The sequence below is a fragment of the Cynocephalus volans genome, chromosome 5 (assembly GCF_027409185.1).
Source record: "Cynocephalus volans isolate mCynVol1 chromosome 5, mCynVol1.pri, whole genome shotgun sequence".
In the NCBI taxonomy this organism is placed as follows: Eukaryota; Metazoa; Chordata; class Mammalia; order Dermoptera; family Cynocephalidae; genus Cynocephalus; species Cynocephalus volans.
Genome location: NC_084464.1, coordinates 6126886 through 6153733, shown reverse-complemented (window position 1 = coordinate 6153733; position 26848 = coordinate 6126886). Strand labels below are relative to the sequence as shown.

Here is a 26848-nt window from a genome sequence, read left to right as displayed (position 1 = left end):
TTTGGGTAGGGAGGCATGTGCGGGGGTGGAGGGAGAGACAATTTTGCGGTTTTACCCTGGGCCTGAAAACAGCCTGTTTGCTATTGAGAAGGTCTTTCTAGGGTATCAATGGCAGGTCACGTCATGTACTGTAGTGGTTCTCAGTGTGGTCCACATGGACCAGCAGCATCAGCATCACCTGCAAACTTAGTATTAGAAGCACAAATCTTAGGCCTTGTCAAAGATGAACTGACATAGGTTCCAAGCCCTCCAGGTGATTCTGATGCACACAAGAGTTTGAGGACCACTGGCAAGGTGGCTGGGCACATCAGGCTTTGTGCATTTCAGTCCTAGCTCTGTGACTCTCAGGAAGTCACTTTACAGTTCTAAGTCTCCAAGCTCCTCTTCTATACATAAAACAGACATGAGGACAGTACTAGCTTATATAGTCATTTTGGAAACTGCAATCATAGATGAAAAGCATTTTGAACTGGGCCAGGAACATAGCAGGCAGTATACACGTTTGCAACTACTGACGCCAGCCAAAATTAAATGTCAAGCGGGCTTGGAAGATTGCTACCCTCTGCTGTCACCATGCTAGCCACCCCAGTTCCACCTGCCCCCTCAGAGAAGGAATGAAAGAGGACTCAGGCTGGCCACTGGAGGAAGTCCAGGGGAAGGGGATGTCCAGCCAGTAACCCCCTGAAACCCTGGACTACTACGAATGCCCACAGAGCCATGAGTGAAAGTGCATGGGGCTGCAAGAGCACCTACTGGGCAGGGCGTGGAGGGTCGGGGGCCTGACGTAGCCTGTGGCGACCAGGAGGACGAATGAGTATATGGGCCCTGACTACATGCCAGCCATTGTTTTAGACAATTGTGTAATCCCCACTGTGGTTAAGTTATGCTTGGATCTCCATTTTACAGACAAGGAAAGTGAAAAACAGAGATGATAACCCCCACCAGGGGCGCACAGGAGAGGTGGCACAGATAGGATTTGAACCCAAGCAAACAGATTCTGGGGCCCACACCGTGCCAAAGAGCTGACAGAAGCCTGGGGCAGGGCGAAGGGCAGGGAGGGTAGTGGAGGGTGGAGGGGCCCCGCGCTCTCGCCACATGCAGTTCCCAGGTGTCCATCACAGCCTACGTGGATGGCACAGCTGGGGCTGTGCAGCACCTGGAGGCTCCACGTGAAGCCATTAAATGCCACATGCTAAGAGACTAATCGGCAATGTGGAAGATCACGTGGTGAGAACAAGCAAGCTATACGACAGATGATGTGGGCTTTCAATTTTCACACACACATTGGAAAAATACTCGAAGGACGGACACTAAAATGTTTACAGTGGTTATCACTGAAAGGAAATATTACAGTTGATTTTTATTATTTTTTTGTGTTCTATTTTGCATCCGCTTCCATGCCTTTTTGCCATGATCACATATTACTTTCGTAATCAAATTAAGAAGCTCTTTTAAAACTCTTTATTAGTCTACCAGGTTAATCACAAATATTGAAACCCAGTCTTGACCCGAGCTTGGTCACCTGTACCAGGTGGAAGCCCTGGCGAGATGCCGCTGAAGTACTGGTTCATTCTATCCCGGCTGAAGCCTGACGCCTGGTGGACAGACACGTCAGGGACAGACCTCTGCTTCTAAGACATTTACATAAACATCTCAGGGAAAGTCTATTTATCCACTCATTTTGTCATTCATCAAATGTGCAGTGATCACATTCTATGTGCCAAGCATGATGGAAACAAAAATGAACTTAAGACAGAGCCCGTTTAGGAAAATGGCTTCTCTCTACTTTTGTTCAAGTTTTCTTTTTGTTTTGATAGTATGATATTTTTCTTCACGAGGTCTGCTCCTCAGTTACTATTATTTCTAGGATGCTAGTGAATGGGATATTTTTCTTGGTGCATTTTCTGATTACATTTTGTAGTCTAGAAGCTACTGACTTTCATATATTGTTTTCACCTGGACTAGATTATTAGTTGCTCAGACTATTCTCTTTGGTTCTCAACGTATATACTCACGCAGAAAGAATTTTGTTTCTTCTAAAATACCGTACTTACATTTATTTCAGAGATCCGTCCGTACGGGATTTTCCCCTCTTGTCCCGCCAGAGGCGCAGTGGCCATGGAGTTCCTCCCCTCTGTTCAGGGCCGCACTTCTCATCAGAAGGCCGCCGGCCCCAACGCCTCCTGCTGGCCTAGGGCTCCCTCCCGGCCCTTCTCCCTGCCTCCACAGGCCCTCCTACCTCCTCTTGGTCCCCTGAGCCCTCCTCCTCACACCTTTTTCAAAGGTAATACTGTCCTTGTAATCCTCGATTAAATGTTTCTCAGTGACCCCTTTGAGAGGCCCGTCTGTGTCTTCCTGGGGGCCTGACTTGCCTCAGCCTCCATTCACACAATGGGACAGCAAAAGTCCGTGTCTTCTTCCTGGTTATATTTTTTGATTGTTTTTTGGGGGGAGGCTGGCTGGTAAGGGGATCTGAACCGTTGACATCGTTCCTGGTGTTAGTGGGAATGTTTTTAAGCAGTCTAAAACATTTAGATTTAAAATGATTGCTCTTATGAATATTTACTGTTGACTCTCCTATCAAAAATATTTACTTCTGCTTGGTTTCCACTTAAGTTATAAATGCCTTTGAGGGCTTGAACTGGCTGGAATTACATCTGTGAATGTGTATTACAGTGCTTTCCAACTGGTCTGTACACAAATGTAAATTTATAAAAAAGTAAAATATCCATGGTGTTTACATGTGAAAGTATAGGAAATTCGTACTTTGTATCACAAAGGCTCTTGTTTGGAATTAACTGGTAACAATGTCCAGGTTCAAAGATTTGTATCTGGAAAAGATGAGTAGCAACTATTCTTATTGCATCAGTTGGAACAGTTCTCTGCAAGTCATCATTGTCATCATTGCTGTTATTCAAGTGTGGCTGCAGGAGGCAAAACTACAAAAACATACCTGGAACATAAGGAATAAACTGTTCGGTGACTGTATTAATTGCTTTTTCAGAAACAGTACATCACTTGCAATATTTAAACAGCTTACATAGGGAAGGGCTGCCCCCAATCAGTGAATTCCGTTTCTTTCACACTCATGCTTACTATGCTGTGTGCTACATTTCAGGTAGTGAATACCTGCTTTAAAAAATTTGAAATACGAGGAAGAAGACACAACAATCACAATTCCTTGAACTTAAGACAAGCGAACAGATATGATGTTGACGGAGGGGAGAGAGGAAGGGGGTAGGGAGGATTCGGGAAAGGGACACGAAAATCAATTACAATGTATATTGATAAAATAAAATAAAATTTAAAAAATTGAAATAAAAAACTCTGCTAGTATATTTTAAGATTTGTTGGAACAAAAAAAGCACCTCCTAACTTTCGAGCTTGATTCTACAATTACAGAAAGGTGGAGCCCAGCCCACACCTCTAGTGCAGCGCAGGGACTGTACTTTGCTTTCTCCCCAGTTCTGCTGCTCTGTGAGAACAGACACCTGCCTGCTTCACACGTGATGACGGCCAGAGCCATATGTCTGATAAAATGAACAGTCTCAAGTAGCTGGTTTGTTTGAGTTACAATGTTTAAATATTTTATTGGATTTATGGTGCCTTTATCACCATTGGACTCAGTCCCTCAGCAAACCAGTCATAACTGGTTGAAAAGGCTTGTTTCTGAGGTCATATCATCTTTTCCTTTTTTTTTTTTTTTTTGGCAGCTGGCCAGTACAGGGATCTGAACCCTTGATCTTGGTGTTACAAGACGGTGCTCTCCAGTTTCCAGGTTCCATCACAAGCACACTTCTTATCTGGAAATGACTGTATCCCTTAACAAAAAGTTTGTTTTTTCAAAATCAAGGAAAAATTGAATTGTAAATCTCTTAACGAAATATTATTAAAGATGATGGGTGAATCCATGTTCCACCTAAACCTCCACCAAAACTACAATAAAGGAATCTTTAAAAGTCATCCCATTTAAAAATGGGGAGAACAATGGCACCGTCATGCTGGAGGGTGGGACGATGGACAAGTGGTCACCGACTTGGCAAATCTAGTGGGGAAAGTGAAGAACCCGCCTGATCAGTATAGCAGGCATTGCAAAGTCTTGGAAGGTGGCAGAGGGTGGAGAAGTTAAGGAGATGGGTTCCCAGACACCCAAGCCACAGGAGGATCTCTGAACTGGAGGACCCAAGACAGAGCCGAGGGCTTAGGTACCACTTCAGTCAGATCAAGAGGGACGCATGCACACTGACTGACATATGATGCCTTGCTTCTTTATATGACACCCAGAACACAGGGAGCCATATTGAGACCAACTGACCCAGCAGGAGAACAGAAGAGTTTCTCTGGGGCTCTAATCAGCCCAAGAAGAAAGCCTGAAAGACGCTGACCTCCAGGGTTCTCAACAAGTAACACAGCAAGGATCAAAGTCAACGCCCCACCACCACGTGCTCAGAGCTTCTGATCTGCTTTCCAGTTCACACCTAAACATGAGGAACAACCGATACAAAAGATAGAGGCCAAAAGAAACAGGGAAAACAAAACATGGGAGGGAAGAGGGAGAAAATAAAAAAAATAATTTCATGTCCTCAAGGAGATAAGCAGCCACTAACCAAACAAGTATATAAACACAGGCTATCACACACAAAAAAAGGAACTTCAAGAGAACAAAAGTGAGCTCTTGAAAATTAAAAATGGGACGATGGCAATGAAGGAGTGAAAAGTTGAGGGAATCTAGAAACTAGAGCAAAAAGACAGAAAGGGTGAAAAATAAGAGACTGGTCCTGAGAGGGCCAACGTCCATAATGGGAGTTCAAGAGAGAGGGACCAGAGAAAACGGAGGGTGCAGGTGGGTAGGGGTGAGAGCTTGGGCCGTGTCACTGTGCCAAGTGCAAATCCTGCCTCCACGACTTATGAGCTCGCTGGTCCTGAGTAAGTTACTAAATCTTTCTGTACCCGTCTTGTGATCTTGAAAATGTAAATAATGGTACTCTGCTTACTTAGTTATTATGAGGATTCAAATAAGTGTCCATGCAAAGTGCTTAAAACCAAGGTGGTATACATTACATTCTCAATAAACGAAAGCCAACATGAACTCCTCTTTCACATATATGCACTACATACAATATGTCACCAAATTCTGTATTCATCATCAGACAACTTCTCACTATCTCGGCTGCCATGACCCTGGTCTGATCTACCTACCATCACCTCCCTGGACGCTGCAGATTCTGAGTTCCCCTCTCCTACACTTCCCTCCCTACTACCTAGTCTCAACACTGCAGCAAATATGATCTTTCTAAAATTTAAGTCCAATCATGACACTCTTTTGCTGGAAACCCTGAGTAAAAGCCAAAGTCCTTGCTATGACCAAAAAGGTCCCACGTGATCTGAAGCACCCCCCCCCGAGCTTGGCTTCTACCACCCCAGTTCCTCCACTCCAGTTACACTGGCTTCCTTACTGGACACTGAATCTGCCAAGCACCTTCCTCCCTTAGGGCCTTTGTACTTGATTCCCTCTGCCTGGAGTGATCTCTTCCCAGGCATCTGAACGGCACACTCACTTCCTCGAGTCCAATACCACCTTCTCAGTGGGTCTACTCTAACTAAAACTGCAACCACACCTCCCCACCTTTATCTCCATTCCGTGATTCATTATTTCCTCCTTAGCATGGCTTCTCCTTAGCATGGCATCTACCATTACCTGACATATTAACACATTGCTTTTCATACTACCTATTTCAGGATCACAGGGTTTTTTGTCTTTTGCTCACTGATGTGTTTCCAACATCAACAAGACTGCTTACATGAAGCAGGTACTCAATGTGCACTGAATGAATAATGTAAGAAACTTCCCCAGAACTGAAAGACAGGCGTTTCCAGATTGAAATGGTATACTAAGTGCCTAGGAAAACCACTGCAAAGTTTCACAACACCAGGAACAAAGATTTTTAAGTTGCAGAGGTTACAAACAGAAGATCACAAATCAGAACATCTTCATACCTCTCAACAGCAATGCAGGACAGAGGAAGACAGTGGACAATTTCTGACCTAGAATTTATTTCCAGCCAAACTATCAGAGAAGTCTGAAGGTAGAAAAAAGCATTTTCAGTCTTTCAAAGTCTAAAAATATTTTCCCTCCTATGCATCCTTGCTCCCTAAAGCTACTAATGGGTGTGTGCCACCTGGGCAAGAAAGCAAGCCCAGGATCCTGCAATGGAACATGGTGTGCGGGGAGAGGCAATGCTGGAGGGAGTCTCAGGACACCAGCCACGCACTACAGCACCCCCAGTCCAGATGCAAGAAGGGAGGCCCACGAGTGCTGACGAAGCCTCTGCAATGCACTGTCTCTCCAGCCTGATGAAACTACTAGATGTGTTGTACCAAAATAGTGGAATAAACCAAGAGGCAAGACATAACATCCAGGAAATAGGACTTCTCACCCAGGAGAAAGGCATAGCAAGCCCCAGGATGACAGAGGATCCCCAGGAGGGACCACACCAACGGGGGAAGAGAACTGACCCACTAGCTGAAGAGACCATCCTGTGTGAATGTGCACCGCATGGCAATGAAGGAGTTTGACAAGAATCAGCAGTAGGTATGACGAACACTAGCTGAGGGGGTGCGGCACAGGCAACTTCAGGAAACACAGAGTAAAACAGGAATCACTATGCAGAAACAGGAGCTGCAGGAGGAAACAAGGAAGTGCAGAGGGACAGGCAGGGGACCACTGGAATCTCACACAAGCCACTCAAAACTACGTGTGCGAATTCTTTAAAATCTCATAACTAATGTTCAGAAAGATACTCTGACTTTTCGTTAAGCTTTCCAGTCTTTTCACCTACGATGACTCTTCTTTCACAGTATTTACCTATCAAAATGCAATAGTGACGGATATTGGTACTTAGCATCCCAGGCGGGAAAAACATTAAAGAATTAGAGTACTTTGAAATAGTTTTATTGGCTCATAAGACCTTTGCATATAAAAAAAATACCCAAAACACTATGCAGTATTAAATCACAATTACATTTTTTTTACCAATCGAAACTACCCAGAATATACATTTTTTAAAGAAAAAAAAATCCTACAGAACTGAATTCTGAAATGACATTATGACTTAAATACTATGACAAAATAGATAATTCCTTATAACATTTATTCATTGCACAAAGCTGCCAGATATTTTCATAAGCATAACCATTGCACAGAGTGCAAATGAACACAATTTCAATGTTACACATTTAGTTGAAGTAACTGCTCCTCCACCTACGGAACTCTTATACTTCTAGCACAAAATGTTGGTCTGTTTTAACTTCCGCCAGGCAACCAACTTCACAATCCAGTTACTCTTTCTTTCTGGCCCTCCCTAAAAAAAGCAGCATCCTTCTGCTGTCACATCCTAAGAGAGTCAGCACCATCTTTGCTTGAAAAAATCAACTCCTCTCAACTCCTCGGGCAGGTACTCCTGATCCACAGGCTCGTTGTACATGGGGTTATACTTGTAGCCTTTGCCATAGCCCAGATCCTTCATCAGCCTGGTTGGTGCGTTCCTCAGGTGCAGGGGGACCGGGGGCAGAGGGTCCTGATGGTTCCTCAGGCAGGCCTTGACATTGTTGTAGGCATTATATACCTCAATGGACTTTGGGGCTCTGGCAAAATAGACTACACACTGGGCCAGAAGCACCTAGGAATGACACAGAAGGACACACTTACTAGGAAGGTGTCAGAAAGTTTCTGTTTCACAGAATATTCAAGGATAGATAGCTCTAGTTAATTCTTAAAAGATTCTCCTATGCTTTTATCATCCCCCCTTTTGCCTACAGCCTGGATAACCACCTATCATAGAGAGAAGAAATTCCTATGAAGCAAGAGGTAAACAAGACCACTGGCCTTTACTTATTTCTTTTAAACTGAATAACTTTTAACTAAATGAAATTTTTCTTAAACCCTAATATATGAAAGTATTTTAAAAAGGCCATGGAAAAATAGAATTGAAAAAATAATATGAATTCTTCCATGAACTGTCTCAAGACCCTCCATATAAAACAGAAGAATAGAAAGCTGCTCTACTTGGGGGTGAACTTGCAGAGGCTTCCTGTTCAGCTCCTTCAACTTTTCTGCCCCCTCCCCCAAAGCCTGGGGCACTTCCTCGGAACCCCAGGACTCCTGAGGACGGCTCAAAAATGTGAGCTCATTCATACCAAAGGTCTCATCTCTCTCTGGACATCTAAGATTCTATAATGGGAGTTCAAAAGCCAAGCAGCTTATTCAGTGGGCCCAATATATCAGTGGTGAAGAGGGGGACGTACATTCAAATCCACAAAGGGACAGAGACCGAGAAAGGAACTGATTTGCAAAGAACTGAGCTGATTACTTTACCTCACATTCGGGCATGCCTATAAAATGACAGCCTTGGTAGGCAGCAACTGCTTGTGTTAATGCAGACGGGTCTGCCAGACCTGCCACACACACAGAAAGACAAAGGAAAAGTTAAGTCATACTATCATTCTGATTTATCCATGTGCTGTTGCAACCTGAGACCATTACTGCTTGTAGACCTGGTGACCAAAACAATCCCAGTTAGCACAACAGATTGGCTTAACTCTGATCACGTTAAGTTATTCACGAAATATTTACTGAGCAGTTACTGTGTGGTGTCAAGAATTATTTCCTTGTGCATAAAAACTCTACATCTTCTAGGAAAAATAAGAGATGATGTAGAACAAACATAAAGAACAAAGGCCATGAAGACATTCACAAGGTTGCATTCATTAAAAACAAAACATTTAGTAAGACAAAAGAAAAATAAAGCTCGTCTGATCTTTTTCTTTAAATAGTGTCCAAAGTCTCCTACTTCTACTTTGGGAGCTGTCCAATGAAAACCCGCACACCTGACTGCAAAGCAAATTTAAAAGTGCCTCTTTTATTTCAATACTCTTAACAGCCACTTGTTAGTAAGAACATTCTTGAAGAGGAGACAGAAAATGGTGACTTTACGAACACAAACACTCAAAAGCACGTGCACACCACGGAATAAAAGACTGAGCTCACACATAAAGCCTTATCTTCTTCCACTGTCATGCCACCCCACCACATGAACCTGGGGCTGTGGGCCCCTCCATCACACTCACCTATGTCCTCGCTGGCAAACCTCACAAGCCTCCTGGCCACGTAGAGTGGGTCCTCTCCTCCCTCCAGCATCCGAGCCAACCAGTAGAGGGAGGCGTTCTGGTCCGAGCCCCGCATGGACTTGTGCAGGGCGGAGATGCAGTTGTAATGTTCTTCTCCTAGACACCACAAAGAGCACCACTCACACACGGCTCCCAGGAGGGGTACCTGAGCCACACCTTTATTTCAACCAGCTGATTGTAAGGAAGGAAAGATGAGGAGAGTGGGGTTTGACAGCTGTCCTCTAACTATGCTCCAACAGCAGGAGGTTGCAAATGCCATTTGTGTGAAATCCTGGAACATGTCCCAGCATGGTTCTCTGTGGGGCTGGGGTGCCTGTTTGGAAAACTAGATCACTCAGAAGAGAGGATGCTGCTGGAGAAACCTGTGGCTGTCCACATTGAGGGCACGCACAGACACTCAAGGTGAGGGGAAGGGAATATTCACTTTGAAAGGTGATCCTCCTAGACCACAGCAGGTAGGCCAGAGACAAGAGTGAATGGAGAGTGAGTCTCATGTCCTTGTTTCATCCTGTGCCCTCACTGTCTATTTGAGGAAAATTGACTATGGGCCTGGTTGTCGCCATTAGGATGGGGACTCAAGGGGCAAGGGGCAGCTGTTATAGCCCATTTGTTCCTAAAAGTCTTTCCCAGCTGCCTTTCTGATATCTGAGGCCTGTGGTCATTTAAAACTGCCTCTGCCAGCCTCGGCATGGGGACACCTGCATGGCAGGACCTCAGAAGGACTGACACACGAACTAGCAGCTCTCACCTGAAGGCACTGGAGCCCCGCTCTCTCACTACTTGGGCTTATCCCATTTTTTACCCTAGGTTCATATGGAAACAAAGCAGTGAAATGTGTTACAAAAAACATATTTAAGTGTGGAAAATTATAGCTAAACAATTTTCAGGAACTAGGCAGTGGCATGTGCAGACATTTCACTATTTTCTAACCATCCTCTCTTACTTAGGCTCAAGACAAGGGCACCCCCTCCTCACGAGGAGACAAAGGATGTCACTCTTATGAGCACTAGCCCTTCCAGAGAGGCACCTGGTCTATAAGTCAATGTCAACAATAATCCCGCGTCCTGCTGGGCACAGCTTTCAGGCCCTAGTAACAAATCCTGGCAGCTGACTGCACTGGTAAGATGACACTTGGTCTTCAGATGGAGAGGAGAGACAGTGACAAGATGCTGGCCTGCCAAAGGGGAAAGACCCCAAAGGCTGGTGGCCAGGCCCAAGGGACTCTGGCTTCCAAGGAGAACCAGGGCAGATCAATGGTGTCAGCCCAGATTTTTGTGGACAAACCAGGTGGTCCCTGTCTCAGGGCTTCCTTAGTGAAATCAGAATGCCATGGACACAGGCTGGGAAGGTGTCCTGCATGAAACTCACATGGTCTGGCCCACGCTCCCACCCTGCTGGCCTGGAGGTGGGGAGGAGGACTGGGGCGTGCTGGCCCGGCCAAATGCACAGGTATGAAAGGATGGAAATATCAACCTCTAGTCCACTTTCTGTCAACACAGGCTACTCATCCTCTGCCACCTTTACTGGGGTCAACATGAGGGACAATCCCACCAGCAGAGTGGGCAAGAGCATGGAACCAGGTAGTCAGGCCTGACCCCAAACTTACCAGCACTGTGGCCACAGCCAAGTTACTGATCCTCCCTATGTCTCAGGCTTCTTATCGGTAAAATGCAGATAGCAAGACCACCTACCTCACAGGGTTGCATGAAGAATACACACCTGGTACAGAGCAAGCACTACAAAAACACTGTATCAGTGTTAGATACTATGATTATTTGATGCTACCTTCTATTTTTGCTTTTACTACATATTGCTTTATAGCCTGAAATTTCACATTGTTATATAGAACCCTGATGTCAATGCATGGCAAAGAAGTTCTCATTTGGAAATCTCTGCACTTTGACGCAGAAACACCTGAACTCATTACTGGATCCTACGAGTGGGTAACTACATACTAGGGGACATTAAAAGAAATAATAAAAACTCTGGGAGTAGGGTCTTTGTCTCGACAGTTATAAAGAGGCAGAAGTGTATAAGCTAACAGGTTTCCAGGGCAATGCTTCTACCATCCCTGCTTATAGAACAAAGCCTGTAAGGGAACATCTCTCTAGCACCTCAGTTGTCCTGAAGAGTGTCTGCAGGAAGATGTGCAAAGTGCAGGGTTCTCACGGCTCTGGCACCATGTAGCTTCCACTACCGCAGCTCCTCCTGGGCAGCACAGAGATGGAGACAAGGGGGTCCCATGGCTCCTTTTGATGCAATGAGGGGCTCAGGAAGTAGGACTTCTGGTACTGGATACCTTCAATACCTGCTCTGCATGTACATGTGTGCGCATGTATGTGTGAGGGGTGACCACTCAGGAACAGGGCTGGCGTGGAGGCAAGCACAGACAGTAGGGAAGGACACTGTCTTGGTAGACAGTCTGACCTGGATTTGAGGATCAACCTTACCACTTGCTTTGTGAACCTAGGCAAATGTTGTCATCTGTAAAATGGGGATGACGTTAATAGCTATCTCCTAAGGTTGAGAATTTTTTAAAAAGTCTGTAAAATACTCAATAATTGACTGTTAGGGAATGTGATGCTATATGGATTTTAATTGACAATCTGATAACATGTGAAAGAATGGTCCCAGTCGGTACAGCCAAAATGAAGAGTCTCCTTTGGGACACTCACAAGAAGGGAGAAAGCCCAGGAACAATGGGGAGTCCAGCATTTGGGACTCTTTTTACCTCTTACAGTTTATTTTGTTTATATCTCCAATTTTCGTATTTGGCCAAAAGCAAATAGGGCTCTACAACTAGAATGTTTTACTTTTCAAACATTCATATGATACTCAAGAGCACCAGGGAGAGCTAGCCATCTGAGAAGGGCCTTGCTGAGAGGCACGTTCATGTCAGAATGCAGACAGGACTGTTTGGTCAATGTGTCAATGTGTCTTTAGCACTAATTAACAGCCTACACTACCATCAGCTGAGTGCATTGGGGCCAAAAAGCTTCAGCCAGTCTCCAAGGCTGTGCAGCGAGCGTGTTCACTCATGAAGAGGTGGTACCTAAGACCAAAGTCATTCTTAAACTCCTACACCCCCTTTTCTAACCAGTAAGAAGGACCCTCTGTCATCAGAAAATATTGTCAGTCTGGCACAGCCTATGCGAGATCTAGAATGTTCAATTATCAGCCTCCTTTTCTGGCATAGCTTTTAAAGGTGTGGAAAGTCTATTCCACAGTTACTGCCATAAGATTCCATCCAGAGTCACACAGATGCTCAAGCACCAGAAGTCCAGCCTAACCCACGGTACATTATCTTCATCTCTCACCTCTTTTATAAAAAGATGCAAATGTGCCACGCTTACGACACTTCATAATGCCAGGTCACAGATTTATTAATAAGAACTGTTATCAAATCTGGTATCTGTTAATACAATTCTATGCAAACAGATAAGTGCACACTATAAAATTAAATTTTTAAAAAATCTACTACAAAATGAAAGCATCATGATCCATGTATATTTAATTTTTAGTTTAGACTCAAGAAATTACGAATTTTAAGTCTCAAACTAATAAATCATTTATTGCAAAAATCCTCTTATTTACCACCATTACAAATGATCATAGAATTATTCACTGTCAATTGAATGCACCAGCTTTCAAAAGTGCTTGTGTTCTACAAGGTGCTACCAGAGAGTAATGGGAAATGATCTCACTACCTTATAAGACGAATGTGAAGCCTGCATTTGCAAACCCTAAAACTCCTCTTGATTCTTATTAGGCAGCTTCTGTTTTATGCTCTCTTCAGAAAGGTCAGGCCTGTATGGGAGGTTTATTAATTCTATTGCCAATTTGGAGACCCAACTGAGAACCATGGGCATGCTCAGGGCACCTGGATATAAGACTGTGTGCACTCACTCACTGCTCTAGTTTCACTTACCTGCTCGGTCATATAAAATGTGGGATCGCTGGAGGCCTTCCTTCACATCATTCTCAGTGATGAGAACTCTACTGGGAGAATAGGTTTGTCCACTCTTCTTACAGAACATCTTCCTAGAGCTTAACCTGGCCAGCACTGCCAGCTGCAGTCCATTCAACCCAGCTCGGGCATCCCCATCACTGAGGTAAGCCAGAGTGTCTACTGCTTTATCCTCTATGAACACGGAGGGCCTGCAACACAACAGTGTTAGTTACTGCCACGCTCAGGTTAAACGCTTCTCATTCTGTAGCAGGTGTTAGGAAACTATACTTCTCAGCAAGATCACTAAAAAACTATCTTAGTTCAAGGCTTTTTTGCCTTATTCCAAACTCACATTGTTAACGTGGTTAAGCATTATCAAGACTAACAACTAACCAGATCTTATGAGTGGCAAGGGTACTGCACTGTATTTTATGAGCCATGAGGGCATCTCACTGGACAAGTTCACACATATAAGCTTGTGTGAAGCAGAAGCTGAATGTCTGTTGACACATGATCTCTCTGGTTCTATGTAGCAGTGAAAACTATTAGAAACACTTGCACTTCATTACAGTGTATGGAAAACATGCTTCAAAGGCAGCCCACATCCTGAGGAAACAGGTACGCTTCTGCTGCTTTTCACACAGGGAAGAGATGGCATCGCATCAGAATGTTAGCTCTGAAAGGCTAATATTCCCTCACTTCACAAACGTCAAAGTGAGGGAACTGTGGCTCAATTCTCTCACTTTATAACCAACACACCAGGTCCCCAGTTACTTGCGCACAGCGAGACCTAGAAGCAGGTCTCTGGAATGTTGGCCCAGGCATTTTCAGAACTGCAGAAGGTCGCTCCAGAGTGCGTGCTAATCACATGAAATCTGCACAGGGGAGCAGAGACTTCGCAATCCAGGGAACTGATAATAAACGCTGCCAGAACTGAGCCAAGAGAGCCATGGAAGTCATCTGACCTCTCTCTGTATGTCAGGACTAAAATTTACAATCACATTTCTAAATATGGACCTTCATAAAGCAGGTCTGTGATTAGTTTTTAAGTCTGATTCAGCAGAATTTTCTGTTCCTACTTGAGGTAGACAATATATTTAAGACATTTTGTTATTTAGAGGTCTTACTCATTCCTTGTTGAGCTGCTACCTGCAAATGTGCAAAGTAAAACATAATTTTTCAAAGTTACAGTTCACCCATGTGATTACCAACCTTCAGCTGAAAATATCTACAGTAATTAATAAATCCATCAGGACTGTCCAAATCGGCTACTTAGAGAACATCGCATAGGTACCAACTGGGCTGGGCCGGGATAGGCTTCTGTAGGGGGGCCCAGCTTGTTTGCTGGGGTCAGTGCAGAATTACTTATTGGACTCCCACCCACACTACTTTGCTTGGTGAATAATGTGAATAACACCAATTTGTATTTCGTTCACAGAAAGATTTATTTCTAAAGTCTTAAAGATGCCTCATCATGCTCCCCTATTTACCAAAGCCAAGATTTCCAATTATTCATTGTGGGTCTCTCATCACTCATAGACACCTGGCTTGTCTTAGCTTTACAATGAACAACTCTCCTCGGTCTCACTGACAGCCTGGGCCCCAAAGCCATGGTTACAGGCTGGAGACCATCTTCCTTGTTCCTGATGGCAGGGTCCTCTCAGCAGAGACCTAACCAGAATACTCAACACACAGGCTGAGGCCACATCACTGGCACTTTGTAAAGTTTTCAGACCATTTCTCAAATGGAAGCTGTTTAGCAGATTTTCTGGAAAATGACTTAGAAGAAAATGACAGAATACATACCAAAGAAAATGTATAATGGAGGGACCAGCAGCAGAGGGGTGTGGCAACACACAATGTGCCAGAGGGGGAAGGAACACAGCTCAGTTACTGCACACTATCTCTGTGTGTTTGTGTGTGGGGGGGGGAGGGGTCGTCGTCAAGAGAACCAAAATTGCCTGAACATCTCATTTCTGCCTCGGAACTAATAAAAGCAAAGCTTTCCATCTTCTTAGAAAGCTTCCTAGCAACAAAATGCCTGCAGGATGATTGAGGGATGAAAAAAAGAATAAAAGCAGGTGCTCTAATCAATCCTAATTGACTGAACTATCCTATATTCTGAGCCCTGCATTGGGTTATTTGTTGGTTACGTTCATCATCTCTCTATCCCCACTAAATGTTAAACACCTCAAGGACAGGAATCATGTTTTATTCTTATCAGGGCACAGTAGAGAATAGGCATCCAATATTTTTGCACAATGAATGGTCTAACTTCAATTTTCTGACAATCTCAGAGTGAAACATTCACTTTAAAAAAATTATATAGGAAGTATAAAGAAAGAAAAAAATCCCTATCTTCACCACCTACAGATAACAACAGCTACTATGTCATTTGTTGAATTTCCTTTATGATCCACCCACTCATGCAACTGTGCACCTTACATACAATTTTTTAAACAAAATTGGGATCATACTGTGTATAGTTTCACATCCTTAACAACAAAATAATTGTCCAAAAAACAAGTAAACTATTCAGACCTCTGAATACTACTTTTTAAAAAACTGTACATTATATTAAATTTTAAGAATAGACATAGGGAGAAAAGTCATCTATTGCTAGACTATCTTAACATTAGTGTTTTAGTATACATCCCTTTCCTATGAATTTGTCTTTTATATGCATTTAGAAGCATGAAGTGCTCTTGGGGAAAGGACAAGATGGGTGGCTTTATCTACCCTGGTACTTACTATTTCCATTAGTCCTTGTACATAGTCAGGGGGCAGGCCTCATTAATTAGGAGCCAACTAGCAGACTGCTCCATAGACTTACAAAAAAGTATGCTGTGAATAAACCTTTAAAAATGGGCATGCATTCTATGTGGTTGGAAAACAGGGTCCCTCCTTTGATTGTGAAACTCCTAACAAAAGTACAAGTTGTTCTACTGTTCTGGTTGGCAGTCAGGGGGATGGGGGTGCTGCCACAGCAAAAGCCATCCAAACCTCCACTGCTCCTTTCTTCTTCCTCCACTTGGGTATAACTCACATTCCAAACTTCACCCCTGTCCAAAAGGAGAGAGTGTTTTTAAATCCAAGTGAATCTGTCAGCAATCCTGTGCAATAAAATGGGCTGCTGATGGAACCCACAATGGTCACACAGGAAATTACAAAATGAAATTCACTGTTCAGAACACTGTGAGTGTTCTAAAGGCTCTACTCATCACCAAATATACCCTGACCCTGTATGCTCAAGCTAAGTTTCAGAGTAATAAAACAGGATGTACTAAAATACCTTGAGACCTTAGAAGGGGAAGCAGATGAGAGAAGCCAGGCCAAGGACAAAGAAGTGAGGGGTATTTGTATTGACGTGTGCAAAATCCCTCAGCAAACAGTAACTATTACACAAAGTGTCTTAAAAAAGTGCTCCTACTCTAGAGAAGTTAACATTATTTTAAAATTTAAGCATAAACTTATAAAATGGTTTGCATTTGGAAATAACCTTCTAAAAGTAGAACAGAATTAAATGAGGTGAAATCCACTTTGGGGATAGAGTGCCCAAAATTTCATAGCATCCTACAAGGAAATACTCAATAGATAGTAAATTATGTTATTACAATGTAATAAAAAACTGTTCCATCATATGGAGGAAATACAGCTAAAATAAATGCATTGGAAAAACTCATTTTCCTAGTTAACAAGACCGGGAAACAAAACAGACTTAGAGAACCTCACTTTTCCAACTGAAGAGAAAAGCTTTGATCGTAACAGGGGAAGACAAGAAGCTTCCTCCTTCCCTTTTCTCTTCTAGGGCTTGGATCCTTCTGCACATTAATCTCCTGGTGGATGATATCAGGATTTGGAGAATACCACTTAGGTGGCTGATGTTTAAGTTGGAAGAGGAGTGAAGTAAATAAAAATGTACCTGTTATTTCATGTCAGAACAAAAGAATATATGTGGCTTGGCTAAACTCTTCCACTAAATTATAAACCAAACTCCGGGTATCTCTTTCACTAAGGACTACATGGTCAGAGTAACACGTTAGATGGTCAGGATAACAAGCTCTGTCCAGTGGTTCTCAACCAGGGATGTGCACCAGGTTAGAGAATTATCCTCAAACACAGATGTATACCTTGCCACAGATTTTCTAATTCCCAAATCTCCAGGGACAGACCCTGGTCATGTATATTTTCAAAATGTATTCCGGGTAAGTGTGATGTGCAGATCTGGTTAAAACATACTACTGCTGCATTACAGTTGAAACTCTTTTGTCCCTAATCAAATTAGTACAGAGTTGCCCTTACACAAAGAAGTGTATAGCAAAAGGTTGGAACGGCAACACTCACCAGTAGCACTCTCTTTTAACTTGGTGCCTAACTCCTTCTAGCAACTAAGGCAGCTTAGTAGTTAGCAACATGCCTTAAAAATGGGCTTCATCATGTTCAAGCTGGTGATCTTGGGCACATGCTAACCTTTTTTTGTCTCAGTTTCCTCATCTCATAAAAAGGAAGTACTGATACCTATTTTGCAGAGCTGTAGAGGTAAGACACACAGAATGCTCAGAGCAGTGCCCGCCATATCATGAGCACTCAATAATTTAGCTACTGTTATTATCAGTGATGAGTGTAATTAGACTGGCCAATAGCATATGTTTCCAGAATCTCAAATCTTCAGTGTCCAGCCCCAAACTCTGCTGCTTCTATGATAACCAGAATGAAAACAAAACAAAACCAAACTTATTTTCTCCATAAAGAAAGAACATATATTTCACAGATGATGTTATCTTTCTATTTAACCCCAAGGAAGCATATGTCTTTCCAAATTCACTATACCATATACCTGGCAGGGGGGTCAGCAGTGGATTGAATAATGACCCCAAAAGACGTTAAGTCCTAATCCCTGGAAACTGTGAATGTGACCTTACTGAGAAATAGGGTCTTTGCAGATATAACTTACTTAAGGATCTTGAGATGAGATCAATGACAAATGTCCTTACAAGACAGAAAAAGAGAAGACACAGGGAAACAAAGAAGGCCCTGTGAAGACAGAGGTGGAGACTGGAGTAAAGTGGCCACAAGCCAAAGAATGCCAGGAGCCACCAGATGCTGGAAGGAAGGACTCTCCCCCAGAGCCTCTGGAGAGAGCTGACACCTTGATTTTAGTCTTCTCGCTTGCAGAACTGTGAGAAGAAAGTCCTGTTGTTCTAAGCCACCAGTTTGTGGTAATTTGTTACAGCAGCCACAGGAAACTAATACAAGGTCCATGAGATCTATGTTTCTGGTTGTTGATGTTTTTATGGCATCATTTCAAGGGGCCTTTCTTCTTTGTGTTGTATATTAATTAAAATATATTAATGTACCTTTTTCTATATATTAAAACAGCTATATTAATGTACTATATTAATACGCCTTTTTTCTTTATAGTAAAACGCTTTTAAGATTATTAAAATTTACTTTATACCCAATCCATTCTTGCCAGTACCTTCTACTACTTTTATTTTTATTCCTTGGTAGAAAAGATTACTTTTGAGAAACAAGCAAAACAGTTTAAACTTTTATCAAAAAAGGAAAAAATCTGTAGTCATCATGTTTTGGGGCACCCCTCTCCAGATGATTACAGAAAAGCCCCAGACTCAGAGTGAAGCCATAGCACCTTACACAAGGGCAGACACCACTTCAACTCTCTCAAGCAACTCTTGGAACTTGGACTAGCTAAACAGTCAGTGGGCAATCACCATCTCTCATTTCACCCTCTTCATCTCCACAGACTTAGGCACTCTATCTGGTCCACAAACAATTGAGTCGTAGAAGTGTTTTTGAATATGCATATGTCTTATGATCTGAGAATCTACAATCCTTCAAGCAGCAAGTAGTGCAAGATGATTAAACACTAGTTCACTTTCTCATTTTCAGCAGCACAAGCTCATCATACCACGGAGCATGGATTTTGCTTCCTGGTCTCCAAAATCAACCCAGTATACAGATAGCATGCTTCACTGTTTGTATCATGGGATCAAAATGCTTTTAGAGAGCAAAATACATGAAAACTCTTGATCAGCCAGCCATGCAAACCAAAGGAACTGTGGCACAGATAATGAGCTTTCTACTCCATCCAGTTAAATTCTGCTCATCCCTCAAAACTCAACTCAGCATCCCCTTATCTAGGAGGAGAAACATTTGATTTTACACATTCTAGATGCTTCTTCTCTATACCCCACTGCCCCTGCACATAGCTTGATCACTGCATGGTACTGTAAGTTGATTTGCTCATTTCAGCCTTTATCACCCTGTACACTCTCTAAAGGCATTGGCACTTAGCCAATGCCTCAGGACCTTTAGTTTCGACCAAAGAAATAAATATAGGAGGACAATTAAAGAACACTTTTATCTTGCTCTAATGGGAATTTATCACATACATGTGTATCCTGTGTGAGATCTCACAATTCCTCAAGTCACAATCAAGAATGGTCTAAGTATCAGTTGATTAATTTCTAAATCCAGTGCCTTTGCTTGCTCATCCCTCCTCTTATGCATAGGTTCCAACAGCCTAGGGTTTCTCTGTAAATGTTCTACTTGCTATTTAGGGGACCAAAACATGACACAAGAATACAAATGCACACTCATAGCTTCCCAGAGAGAGAAAGTAATCATTTGGGGTTAAAAGTCTTTTCATCCAGCTAGGTTAGTGCAATCAAATCTGATTTATGAGCACAAAGATGTATAAACAGCTGATGCCAGTCAATAGGGATTTGAAAGTGAAATTTTAGCTGAAATAAATGAAAGACAACAAAATCCACTCTTAATTACCCATGGCACCTGTGGTGGCAGGTACTTCTACTATGAAATCACTTATAATGTAACTTAACTTATTTTCAGAGTTGCTAACAAGTAGACCAATTAATGGATCTAAGCTCAATACAGGTAATCTTTTTTACTTTTTTAAATACAGGCATTCTTTTATTTCACTCTGCTTGCTGATGAAAAGGGCAATAGTATTAAATACTATTTGATTTAATATCTGGCCAATTATTTCTTATATGCTGGACTATATAAAAAAATTAAACTAGTTCTCATATCGAAAGCTAGGATTTATTATTCACTAACCATTTACCATGCATATAATATAAGCTAGGCATATTGTGCTGGATGTTAGAGATATGAACAAGAAGAACAGGTTCCTGTCCTTCCAGCCCTCCCAGGAAGGCAGGAGACATAAAGAAATCTGAATTCTTTCACTGGATCCTCTCAAACTTTAATGTGTCTATAATCACCTGGGGCTCTTTTAAAGTACAGAAAGAAATCCTGCATTGTAAAAATGAGGATGAGTTCCATGGTTCTACTGCACATCTCCTGTCACTTACACTATGACTAGGGAGAAGGGAAAAACCTGAGGGTTTCTGAATAACTCATTCCCGGGAAGGATGACATAAATTAAATAAAAATGGCCCTAGATAAACAAAAATGCAGCATATAAAGCTGTGGACATCTTATGATAACCAGTTCACAGAAAAAAAATACACTGGAAAAATGTTAGGATTTTTTCTCCTTTCTCTTTCAATTTGTCTTTACCACATGGTTTGTTGAGCCTGTGATGAGAATTTTGTTAAGGGAAATCTGTGCTAGACACAAGGGGCTGGCAGGAGCCCCCTAGACCCTGACAGGCATCCAGCACACAATGGGCTCCTCAGTAGGAGCCCACCTGACTGATGCCAGCAGGTTCCATACTTCACTTTTAGCCACAGTTCTAATGGCTACCCCATCACAACTGTACTCTAAAATGAAGCAGCTCCGTTCTGTCCAGGGGTCTGTGGCCAAATGCTTCCAGTCTTTCACGAGGCACAGCAGAATCCTACAAGAGCAAATGGGAGAGGCAGACATACAGGGAGACTGTTGAAACCTAAACCCGGAGCCTGAAACTATGCCTTGTACTTTAATCCTCACAGAAAAGCGGCTCCAAAACTTGGCCCCAGGGCAGGCGTGAGCAGCTGGGGTCCACAGCAGGAGGCAGACGGCAACAGCCTCTCATCAGATCATGTGTGACTTCAGCCAACACATGAACAAAGGACATGGGAAGAAGATGTTCTAATACAAATAAAGGAAAACTTCTAACCCAAGGAGTCAGACTGATCGCCTGTCCTGTGCATTAATGAAGTCATGTGGTACTCATGGTATACAAGCAAATCACTAAGAGGAAAGGGACAGCCTTCAGTAGGTCATTTTCAGTCAAAATTCCTTTACTTTCATGGAATTGAGTTTAACTTTTTGAGTGTGCAGAAAGGTTTAAATAATTTTATGGTTACAGTTACGTTAATTTTCACTTAATGTTTTTAAAATTAGTAAACTATGGGAAAAAACAGAAATTGGAACCTGAGTACAAATCTCAAAAGTTTTGTTAAGTTGTCTAGAAATTTGTTCTATTCAATGAGGGGGATAAACCCTTTAAAATAATCAATAAGTCTTCCCATAAGTCTTCCAAGCTTTTAAAAAAATGTGCTAGGAAAAGAACGTTAAGCACAAAAGCAAACACCAAGAAGTAAAAGAACAAAGTAACATTGAAGCTTGAAGAATTATAGTCACACCCATAAAAGGCTGAAACTGCATCCTAAAAGAAAGGAAACGTTTGTGGAGAATCCTTGTTCCCATAACTGAACACTTCTCTCCTCTTTTGTTTCCATTGCTAGCAGATCACCGTTTCTTCCCTGTCCCCACCCTCTCACTGCGGATGCCCAGCCCCTTCTGGCCCCACGCCAGGGGATTCTCTGGCAGGAGTGTCCCCAGGACACTGCACACGGTCAACTTACTCAGAGCTGCTGTTGCTGCTATGGCTCAAAGAATCAGTGGGACGGCTGGAGTCCAGGACGTGTATTCCCAGTGAGTTGACCGCTCGCATTAAAACAGTCACCATTGCCTCTACTGGAAGCTTCTCAAGCACAATTACCCGACAGCGGCTCAGGAGAGCAGCATTGACCTGGAAGGAAGGGTTTTCAGTGGTTGCTCCAATTAGAGTGATCGTCCCACATTCCACGTGAGGAAGGAAAGTGTCCTAATCATGGGAGGAAAACAGAAGAAAATGATTCCAGTCAACAGCCACCTACAGAATCCTACGTAAGTTGGCTATCCATTCCTTCCTTTTTATCTTTAGTGTTCAGGAATAGCGGCTTTATAGTCACTGAATACTGATGTAACATTCAGAGGAGCCAGTGTCTAAGTCTGATCTCTTGTTGGTAGACTAACAGCTTTAAGTAGAATTCTAATTTAGTTTCAACATAAATGACTTTTTTACTTAGAAAAGCATCTTCTACCCAAGGCTGAAATGGCACACAACTTATACACAAAAGCTATTCATTTACAGAAGAGTAAAAAAACCACAAAAACATTAGTATTTCCAAAATCTCCTTCCTGTGCAAGTACTCAATGGTACTGTTATTCTTCCTGACAAACATGCTGAATATATAACTACCAGATTCTGTCTTATTTGGGGGAAATACTAAGATGAGTTAATAGAAACCCAGAATGCTAACATCCAGTCAGAACTCTAAAGGGTCTGTTTATTCAAAAAGATTTGAATCAGGAAAAAAAAAAAAGCTTAGCGGGGTTTTGTGAAATATTTCTACTTGTCATTAAATAGCTGCAGCAAAATATATCAAGGAAATAAGAATACCTGAAAAAAATTGTAATGTCTATATAGAAAAAAATCCAAGTGGCATTGGTTTATAAAAATAGTGTCCTTTTACTTTTATTTCACAAAGCCATTTAAATTAACAGTAATGATTAGATCTTGTAACATTTCAGCCTGATGAGAGCCTGAAGTCACAGAAGATAAAGACTCTAATTTTGAAAATAAAAAGTAATAGTTTATTGAGGAGAAATAAAAAACATTAAAACAACGATCTTAGAATCAAGTTAAACTGTTCACAATGACTCCTAATATTTGGAATAAAAATTTCTAAAAATTGGAAACCTGATCCAAAGCTACTTTTCTGATATGTATAGCTCAGGCATATACCAACCAATTCATTTGTCAGATAGAGAAAGCATTTTCTTGTCACCAAAAAACACTATGAAAAAGTGTGGGGAAATAGGCTGGAAAGTGATGATGCATTGACAAGCCTATGTTTCCTTGTAGACAAAGTTAATAATGACAACAAGTCCCTACCTTTCGTATGGTGCTTTATACTTTTCAAAGCGATTCCGCATACTTTATACTCTATTTGATGTTTGCAATGACCAAAACGTAGAAGGAAGTTAATATACCTGCTGAGATTTATTGAACCGATGAATCTCATCAATAAAAAGGATGGTTTTCCTTTTGAAAAAGCTCTTTTCATTTTGAGCTTGTTTTATGACATCTCGCACATCATTTGTCTTGGCATTTGTTGCAGACAATGTCACAAACCTTATGCTATGTTTCTTGCTATTGTTGGCAATGATGTGAGCCAGAGTGGTCTAGAAAAGAAGACACACACAGTTTGAAAAGCGGATCAGATGCAGAGTGACCAGCACTCATGGGCACTACCACAAACAGCATTAGCTCTATTTACCAAGCAACGTGAATTCTGAAGAATGCTTAGCAGCACAGATACAATCTGAAATACCATAGCACATTTTAAAAAATTTTTTAAAAAGTTATAAATAAAACAGGAAAGTATTTAATAACCTTTAGAATAATCCTGATCTTTTCTTCTTTGTCCCTAACGCCTTTTGATTCCTTTTTGGGGGACTCTTTAAGATCTTTGGAATCCCAGTAAAGAGCGGCTGTCTTGATTTAGCAGAGCCTGGGTGACAGCTGTGACCTCTCGCCAAAGAGAAAAGAAAATTCTTCCTCTTCTGGCCGAGAGAACATTGCTGCTGAAGGACCTAGGTGTAAGCACAGATAAAACTGGAAGCTCAGCAGAGCAGCTGAGAAAAGGAGAGTGAATGAGCCTTTGAGTTGGGAGACCAAAGACAACTACCTAGCATTTGAAATGACTGCATGCCACTTCTGAATGTCCACTCTAGGAGGAGAACAGCAGCACTTGGGTCATGTTAGCACTTACCATAAAACGAAGGAAAGATCTAAGGAAAACACTGTTCAGTACCTGGTATTTAACGGGAGCTCCATAAATACGAATATGCTGTTATTAATATTATTTTGTCAGCGTTATAGTGGTTAAGAATGACAATACAGAAAAAGGGAAGACTGCTTAATGAGGACAAATTTGCTCCTGAATGGAGAGGTGGCACCTTATTTTCTAAAAGTTGCATGGTGCCATTAGATATCATGCCTGCTTCTGTACCAAATCCCAGCCTACCTACTTTTTGAAATCAGGCTCCCATGTGACATATTCGTGGGCTTGTGACTACCACCAGCCACCTCACTGAACAGCCTGGCCCATTAAATCTCTCGCCTGGCATCTTTTCTGGAGCTTATCCACTCATTTATCTCCCTAGGAATCTTTTTTCTTGCCATCTGCGACCACCAAGAGCTTATTATCCATTCTCATGACCTTATGTAAAGACTTCACAGACAATTGCTAAGAATGTTACTGCTCAGTGTCCTAAATGGGGTAACAACAAAATCCACGGGGACGAAATCAACAACTCCACAACCATCACAAAATGTTATGGGACAGATCTGATTTACTACTGGCCAAAGGGAAAGCATAAGCACAAATAAGGCACAAAAAGAGCAAGACACATTCCAGGAACTGGAGTAAAGGGAGGCGTGGTTAAGTTGTGGGAGATGAAGCTGGAAAGAAAAACAGGAGTAAAATCATAAAAGCCCTTGTTCGTGGATGAAGGGGTCTGAACCTCGGCTGTCTTCTCCCTCTGCCCTCTTGCTATGGTCAAGAACAACCTGTATTTAAGTACCTCTTAGCCCTCTGTTTTTTCAGGCTTAACTCCTACACTTTTTCTCAAGCGTTCTTCCAATGACCTGTCTTCTAGACCCACAATATCCTAATTGCCCTCCTCTGGACTTGTGCTAATCCCCAACGAAGGTACACAGAACTGTACTGTTTCTTCTCTAAACTACAAGGCGTTATGCGAAAAGTTATGGAAACATGAGGTGAAAATGACTCGCAGAGAGGAGTTTTCATATTAGTCCTGTTAAACAAATACATTCTCAAGAATAAGTGAAAATCAGTCTGTTAGAATAAACCAACAACTACTGAGAGGGGAAGGAAGCACAACAGAAGTAAAAAGAATTTGTTTTTTTCAAAGCTGAACCCACATAGGTACAAATGCGATATATAAATGTTCCTTTAAGATTTTTGTCGCATGCTGTTTCCTTGAGAACTGGGTCACTAAAAGTTGGGGGGCGGGCGATGGAACACAAACGTACATCAAATCTAAGCGTCCACAGCTTCTTGTAAACCTATAAATTCAGACAGCTTCCTTTTGAAAACGACCAGCAAATGTGTCTTACGAATCTGGGGGGTGTGCCTTGTTCACGCCCATCACCGACTCCACCTGTGGACCAGACACTGCCCCAGTTCGGACGGTGTCTGCGCCGCAGGGCTTGCTACCCAGGCAGGCCGCGCGGATTTTTCGGGGGACGGCACTCGCCGCCCGTAAGAAGCACCCGCGGCTCTGGGACCGTTAGCTCCATCCACTCCCGGCCGTCGAGTTCAGACGCGGGAGCCCTTCGGCCAAGGCGGCACTCACCTTGCCGCAGCCTGGCGGCCCCCACAGGATGAGCGAGGGGATTTCGTTGGTCTCCAGGAGCGAGCGGAGCAGCGTCTCCTGCCCCACGGCCCTGCTCTGCCCGATGTAGTCCTGCAGCGTGTCGGGACGCATCTTGTCGGCCAGCGGCTTGCCCTCCAGCATCTGCCGGATCTCCTCGGCCGCCAGCGCCCGGGGGTGCGGGCGGCCCCCGCCGCTGGCCCCGAAGGCGGTGGCGGCGTCGGCAGCGTCCGCGTCCCAGTGCCCAGGGTCGTCCTCACCGTCCGCATCCGCGTCCCCATCGCCATCGCCCACCGCCTCCTCCTCCTCCTGCGCCTCCGCCTCGTCCCAGCTACGCGGAGACGCGCTCCCCGCCGCGGCGGCCGCGGCCGCCGGCCTCTTCCCCGACCCCTTCCTCCCGGGGCTGCTGGAGCGGGCCACCGGGAAGTCGGGGATGAGGCGGGCGCCGCTGGGCGTGGGCGGCGCGTCGTAGCTCTCCCGGCTCTCGGTCTCGCCGCCGTCGTCGGCCTCCTCGCCCTCGCCCTCGCTGCTCTCCGCCGCCGTCGGGGTGGCCGGCTGCTTCAGCGCCGAGCTCTCCGACAGCCGCCGCCTCTTGGCGCCGGGCGGCGACGGCCCCTTGGCCCGCTCCCCGGCGCGGTGCGGCCCGGCCGCGGGCTCCGCGTGCCCCGCGGGGTGCAGCAGCAGACAGCGGTCCAGGTGCGAGTTGATGTGCGCGGCGGGCATCATCTGCTGGCACACGGGGCACTGCACCTGGTGCAGCTGCGACAGGAAGGGGTCGTCTTCCGGCCCGCTCACCTCCATGGCGGCCGCCGACCTCGCCGGCGCCCGGCGCGGCCGCAGTAGCCCCTCAGCACGCCGAGGCCTCCGATGCCTGCCGTTAGGCCCCGCGTCGCGCGACCCTCGCTCTGGGAGTCGGCAGGACGCGCGCTGGCCGGGGGAGGGCGCCGCTCATGCCTCACGTCCGGAGCCCCCGCGTCGGCCCGCCCTCGGCCGGTCGCGGGTAACGCCACGCGCGGCCCGTCGGGAAATGTAGTCCGCGGCCCTTCCTCCAGG

The 26848-nt window shown here is 43.8% G+C and overlaps 1 protein-coding gene across 1 annotated transcript; it reads right to left on the bottom strand.

Moving 5' to 3' along the window:
- Positions 1-7134: 7134 nt before the first annotated feature.
- On the bottom strand, positions 7135-26844 carry WRNIP1 (WRN helicase interacting protein 1). Its single transcript, XM_063097314.1, has 7 exons — positions 25778-26844; positions 23387-23578; positions 21934-22175; positions 13115-13344; positions 9127-9282; positions 8375-8454; positions 7135-7679 (listed from the first exon to the last, which is right to left on the bottom strand). The coding sequence occupies exons 1-7, from the start codon at positions 26594-26596 to the stop codon at positions 7404-7406; spliced, it is 1995 nt and encodes a 664-aa protein (XP_062953384.1). The 5' UTR covers positions 26597-26844; the 3' UTR covers positions 7135-7403.
- Positions 26845-26848: the final 4 nt, after the last annotated feature.

What these genes read in the sequence shown, in the direction of transcription:
- WRNIP1 (XM_063097314.1), bottom strand. Translation starts at nt 26,596, where the DNA reads ATGGAGGTGAGCGGGCCGGAAGACGACCCCTTCCTGTCGCAGCTGCAC. An exon ending in GTTTGCCAGCGAGGACATAG is followed by an intron (nt 8,455 to 9,126) that starts GTGAGTGTGATG and finishes TGTGTGTGGCAG; the next exon opens with GTCTGGCAGACCCGTCTGCA. An exon ending in TAGGCATGCCCGAATGTGAG is followed by an intron (nt 7,680 to 8,374) that starts GTAAAGTAATCA and finishes TGTCATTCCTAG; the next exon opens with GTGCTTCTGGCCCAGTGTGT.